Source organism: Triticum dicoccoides, unplaced genomic scaffold, assembly GCF_002162155.2.
Source record: "Triticum dicoccoides isolate Atlit2015 ecotype Zavitan unplaced genomic scaffold, WEW_v2.0 scaffold36341, whole genome shotgun sequence".
NCBI lineage: Eukaryota > Viridiplantae > Streptophyta > Magnoliopsida > Poales > Poaceae > Triticum > Triticum dicoccoides.
In genome coordinates, this window is record NW_021266467.1 from 1 (window position 1) to 6,436 (window position 6,436).

At 42.3% G+C, this 6,436-nt stretch overlaps 1 protein-coding gene across 1 annotated transcript; it reads right to left on the bottom strand.

Annotated features, from left to right (window-relative positions):
* Window positions 1–1,604: 1,604 nt before the first annotated feature.
* On the bottom strand, window positions 1,605–4,370 carry LOC119346012 (putative receptor-like protein kinase At4g00960). Its single transcript, XM_037615775.1, has 6 exons — window positions 3,578–4,370; window positions 3,078–3,220; window positions 2,831–2,891; window positions 2,233–2,473; window positions 1,989–2,139; window positions 1,605–1,907 (listed from the first exon to the last, which is right to left on the bottom strand). Exons 1-6 carry the CDS (start codon window positions 4,368–4,370, stop codon window positions 1,605–1,607), a joined length of 1,692 nt encoding a protein of 563 aa, XP_037471672.1.
* Between the last annotated feature and the right edge of the window lie 2,066 nt (window positions 4,371–6,436).

The following is a 6,436-nucleotide window of genomic DNA, read 5'->3' on the forward strand; positions in this document are numbered from 1 at the left end:
CTTAGGGTGATTTGGAATGGCAGCTACCTATTAAGTATATGAAGGTCGGTAGCTTACATGGTAATAGTGAGAAGGAGTTGACAGAGCTCATTCCCCACCTCCCAAGGCTCTCCAAGTTGGAAATAATGGAATGTAAAAACATAAAATAGTTGGTAGAATGTCAGGGCTTGCAGACTCTCCTTACCACCGGTGGCCAGCTCAACAAATTGAAAGGCATTCACACCCCTAGGCTCTTTGCTGGTTGGGATCACAACCCCAGATGGGCTTTGGAGGATATTGAAGTAGAAGACCAGCAAACACAACTTGTCTAATCCACATTACGAGATTTCTGCACGGAGGAGGTCGCATGAATTTTTGCTGCACCCATCTGCAGATTCCTCTTTTCCTCCCTCACCAAGATGGAACTTCAGGGGATATCGTCCAAAGGGATGGAGTGCTTTAGCAAGGAGAAAGAGTATGGCATGTAGCTCCTCTCTTCCCTCCATGAACTAAAGTTTTGGTGTTTCCGCGATCTTAAGCAACTCCCTGTATGGTTTCAAATAAGGCAGGTTGCCTCTGCTATTCATTGCAGTGGACTAATAGGCTGGGTTTTGGGCATTTTCAGGGCATCCAATTGTGATCGGACGGCTTCCGATTAGGGTAAGTTTTAGTGGGCCTTTAGGGTATCGAGATATGGGGGAAATCGGCTATCTGCTTAGACATTTGATTTAGGATAATACCTACAATTTAAACCGGTTATAGTGCCTCACTCGTTTAATTGGTCAAGTATCAAACGCCCTCCGAATCAGATGAAATTTGACAGGCGGCTAGTTATAATATAATATGATTGCTCGCAACCTTCTGACTCGTTACGAGACCGTTTAATCCCGCTGTATAAAATATGTTTTAAATGATCTCGTGGTCTGGTCGCGTCCATGTGTCTGATTGGTCTGAAAAAGGTCAATGATGGAAAGGGCTAATGTTCACCTCTTCTAGAGAAGTGACAATCAACAAACATATATAATTTTATTAAAACACCTTGATAATTCCGGTACGAGTGCAATGTACTGCCGATGCAACAAAAATGATGCCATCATGAATGCAACGAGCAAATAATTATCACGATATAATAATTATAACACAAAAGAATCTGGAGAACTAGCCTCGGGCTGCTATAAATCATGCACTTTTGCTTATTGTCATCACTAACACAAGGTTGTGTTGGCAAGCAACTAGTAACATAAAGAATTGTTGGAACTAAAATATTGTCTGTTAGTGGTGATACTTATGCAACAAATTCTATAAGTATGACCAATTATCTTACAAACATGATTACGGGAAAACCACTGGTATGCATTACGTCAACAACACATCTCTTTATTTCTACATCAACAATGGCATAACATATTAGGGGGTCACTTGTAATTTCCTCTTGATAGGTTAGAGTCTTGATATTTTTTTTGTTTATACAATAGGAATTTATGGATAAAATACTATTTTTTTTATACTTTTGAGAGGATATAATGTCATATTCTTAACACCACTTAAACTTAACCACTATACAACAATTATGGTAAAGTGCACACTAAACTGGGACAATGAAAACCACATGACATAGGAAAATACTATCTAGGAACTGTGACCGATATGGTAATATCATTAATACTGCATGATTCGGGAGCACAAGATGCCCCATGATTTTCCACTCTTACATTGAAATATGCTGGTTGTTTAGGCTCGGCCATGATCATTCTCTGATTGCTTAGCATCGCAACAACATCGGCCATGGTTGGTCTATCAGATGCATTATCTTGTACACACAACAATGCTATGTTAATGCATCTCATCATCTCTATTGGGTTACTCTTGGAAACCAATGATGCATCAGCGAGATCAATCAACCTTCCCTCTTTCCATAATTGCCATGCCTATTTGCAAATTCATCACATAATGAAGGTTATATATTGAATAAATATATCACATGATTAAGTTTGGGTTTATTTGCTCACATATCCAAGGAGATTGATGAAATCTCCACATTGTCGGCTACCAGAATTCCGTTTTCCACTAATGATCTCAAAAATAACAACACCAAAGCTGAAGACATCGGATTTAATAGAGAAGATGCCTTCTGAAGCATACTCAGGGGGCATGTAGCCGCTAAAATGTTAAATAATACATATAAAAGGTCATTGTATATAGTTGAATTCTAATATAAATATTCATGAGTAGATTTATTCCTTGGAAACTTACTATGTACCGAACACTCTTCTTGTAGTGTTTTGTTCAATGCTATTTGAGTTGAATATTTTTGCTAGCCCAAAGTCTGAAATTTTTGGATTCATTTCGCTATCCAAGAGAATGTTGCTCGGTTTAAGATCTCGATGTATGACGCGCAATTGGGAGTGCTTATGTAGGTAAAGAAGTCCATGAGCTATTCCTTGAATTATTGCTAAAAGTGTGGACCAATCTAGCAAAGCTCTTTTATTTTCATCTGCAAATCAATTAGATATTATTATTACAAGGGAAAAAAGATATGAAAAATGACAAAGAGTTGTACTCTAAGAAATTGAAATGCATCTCTGTTATCTAGGGACTGGAACTATAATCATGGGGGCAAACAGAAACACAATCGTATTTTTAGTCATTTTTGTGTGTCAACAGACAATATTTAATCTAAATTAAAACTCCAAATGCATACCAAAGATGAAGGAAGCCAAGCTTTTGTTTGACAAATATTCATAGACCAATATTTTCTCGTCTTCATGAGAGCAACAACCTAAGAGCCTAACCAAATTCCTATGCTTGAGTTGGGCTATGAGCTGGACTTCATTTTTGAACTCTGTGAAACCTTGACCCGAATGTGGAGCAAGTCTCTTAAGTGCTATCTCTGATCCCTCGGGTAACTGGCCCTGGGAAAAAATATATTCAAAATGTTAGTCTGTCTCAGTACACCACTCCCAGTTACGAATTATCAGTTAGGTTGGTAACAGGAACGTTGCCTCTGCCTCATGAATTATATGTGTCAGTCATATAATAATAATTCTAATTTATGCAATCATGTTAATTTGGCAAATATATACACATACTAGAATTACCTTGTAGACAGTGCCAAAGCCACATTCTCCAAGTTTGTTTTCTTCTGAAAAATTATTTGTGGCCACTAGTACCTGTTCAAACTCAAACATGGAGAACTCTGAATTCTTCCCTTGCCATCCTAGTTCTTCCTCTCCCGCTTTACCTGAGTTTGAGTAGTATATGGTTGAGAACTCTGAATTAATCTCTCTTGAAGTAATGATAGATGCCAAAGCCACATTGACATTGAAGTAATTAACAGTGACATTCTAATTTAAACAATAGTATAGTGGAAATTGTTTCAGTAACTAATAAGCAATAACTATATAATACCTCTTCTTTTCCTTGTAATCCGACGGGAGCAAAAGATGAAGCACAGAAATGCTGCTGCCACTATAGGAACTATAACTATGGGAATTGCCCACAGTTTGCTCATACTCCCTAACATGATAATGTTAGCTTTGACTCATAATCTCTCTTATGATCATGTAGGCAGAAATCACTAGCAACCACGGGGACATACTCTTGCGTTTTGCCGGAGTCGGAGCTAGCGACGGCGCCGGCGGTGGCGTGAGGCGCAGCGTCGCTTCACCGCCATAGAACCGATACGCCTCGTACCTGAAATAACACCGTATGGCATTGATCTGTGCTCCCATGCGTAGGGACATGGTGGCGTTGACCACGCCGAGGAGACGACGCAGGCACGCCAAGCAGTCGACGGTGGATGCGTCTGGTCTGCACTGCGCCAAGGAGCGCACCATCGGGAAGGTCGTGCCGCTGTCCATGATGCCTGTGGCAAATCGCATCGGCGCCGCGCTGGCCGCCTTCTCCACCGTCTGCACCAGAAGCTCACGGATGAGGCCGGTGATGAGGCGGACCTCATCCGCATCGCCGGTGATGTTCTTGTCGTTCCATCTCTCGACTGGCGTGTCATCGCCGCCGTTTTCGCCAGACGGCGGCGCGATGATGTCGTCTGTGGAGTAGACGAGGATACAGCGGTCACCGTAGTCGTGGTAGGTGCCGTTGTAGCACTGCTGCGGCGCAGCGTTCAACACCTTGTCAGTCATGTTGCTGACGCACTCGCGGCAGTAGGACTGGTTGGAGATGACGCCGACGATGTCGCCGCGGCAGATCGTGAATGCGTAGACTATGTCGGGGGCTCGGCCGAAGGCGGCAGTGGCGAAGCGTACCGGGGAGGAGGAGGTGTTATTTGGGAGGGTGACCAAGGTGGCCTTAAGGTTGTCGCACAACATATCGGCGGCCGCGAGGAACGGTGCAAGTAGGAGGAGCAGGAGGACGACGCCGACGGTGGCCATGGCCCGACTGGCTAGGCTGCTTCTTGTTCTTCTTCTGCCAGACTATCAACTCGGTGCCTTTATATATTTGCAGCTCACAGTCAATTTCTTGGACAAGAAACTTTGTTCAGGTTTTCCTTCTTGAAAAGGAGGATATATAAATCTCGGCCTTTGCGTCCATTAATGCAGACTGGGTCTTGTTATTTCAGTTGTTTCTAGTTAACAGGTAGTACCTTATACTATATGGTTCCAGTCTCACCAAGTATAAATGTTTTTTAATCTCGAAAAGAAAAGAAGTACTAGTGTTTTCAAGTTAACCTGACTAGCTAGACTGCTTCTTGTTGTTCTTCTGCTAGATGATCAACTCACCAGGCCTTTAAAAAAAAAGAGGAAAGCTGGAGCAGGCCGCTGGCTCACCACGGTGATATGGAGCGGCTCGCCGCGGTTTGATGTGTATGGCAGTGACTTTGGCCGGGGCAGGCCTCTGGCCGTCCGGACCTGCCCGGGGAACAAGCTGGATAGGTTAACCACAGTTTTCGTGGACGGCAGAGGGGCAGGGGGGCATGGAACTGGAGGTGTACCTCGCTCCTCATGTTCTCGCGAGGCTCGTCGCCGACCAAGAGCTGATGAACCCGTCGGTCATGATGGCGGCGGAATTGTGTCTCAGTCGCTCCTGATGACCTCGCCGACGGAGAGTCTGGTTCGGATGCTTTATTTTCTTCCTTCAAATGCCGTGTGTGTGCTGTAGTAACAATCCTGATGCCCAGCGTCAGGTTGCACTTTTTTCTTCTTTGATTGCAATTTCTTGTTGCTAGCTTGTCAGGTACTCAGGTTGCACTTTTGAGTCTGTTACGTCCGCACATTAAAATCAGCCCAGTCTCTTAGTGTGTCACCTAAACAAAATTCTTTGCCTAATTCATAGTACTAACGAATCAAACGACGAATATTTTGTTCTCAAAATTTCCGCACATAATTTTCAATAGATATACAAAGGATGAAGAGTAAAATGGCTTATCATTTGAATACTTTCAAAATAAAATCAAACAAAGAATTACTTTTTACAGAATTTAATCTCATTTGTACCCTCTATTTCTCTAAGAAAATAAAATAATATAAATTTTACACCTCTATGCTTCAAAAGTCCCAACCCCTGAAGGGTAAAGGCCCACGCGGCGAGGCCCGACATCCCTCCCCCGCAGCACCAAGTGCCGAGAGGGCGGGCACCGCCGCCACTGACTTCTGCCGTCCCCTCGCCCTCTTCACCGGTGCCGGCAATTTTCCTCTGCAGTCCCCTTCGTGTACCGTTTCCACAGAAATTAGGGTGGGCAGCATGATTAATCTCTGTGCATTTTGATGGAGCGTGAAGAAAATTAGCGTCCTATATGTATTTACCTATCTTGACTTGGAAAATTCTATTGATAGGGACAGGCCACCTGTTCATCCTGTTTTATATACAAAATGTTACTGTTGCAGCTTGCAACAAGCAAGCAACAACTTCGTATTTATATGGACAAACCAATGTGTAGAGACGGCTGCGAAAAACAGGAATGCGGCTGTGTCATACCAAGTCTTTGTACCCTTGCCCTAATTTATCTTTTGTTATTATTTTCTGTTGTGTATGATACTAACTTGATTAAGAGTGAAACCATATGTTAAATATGTATTCTATTAGTCTTTTAGAAACAAATTATTAGTTAGGTGTAGCGGCAAATAAAATTATGGCAGGCAGCAATACGGGCCAAATTTAGTCCATTAGCCCACTCATTTCCCCCGACCTAGGTAGAAAGCTACAGACAAGTCAGTTCCCTCAAAATAAAATAGATGAATATAAAGCCTTCACTATGTTATTGCTGTGGTGGCTAAGAAGCTAAGAACAACTTTCTCTTATTAACATGAACCAACCAATGGTGTAGAGGAGACTGTAGGGACTAAGACTACATGCATCATACTACCAAGTCTTGGTACCCTTGTCTTAATTTATCTTTTGTTATAAACTTCTGTTGTGTATGATGTCAACTTGATTAAGAGTGAAACCATATGTTAAATAATTATTTTATTAGTTTTCTTTAGACAAATTTATTAGTTAG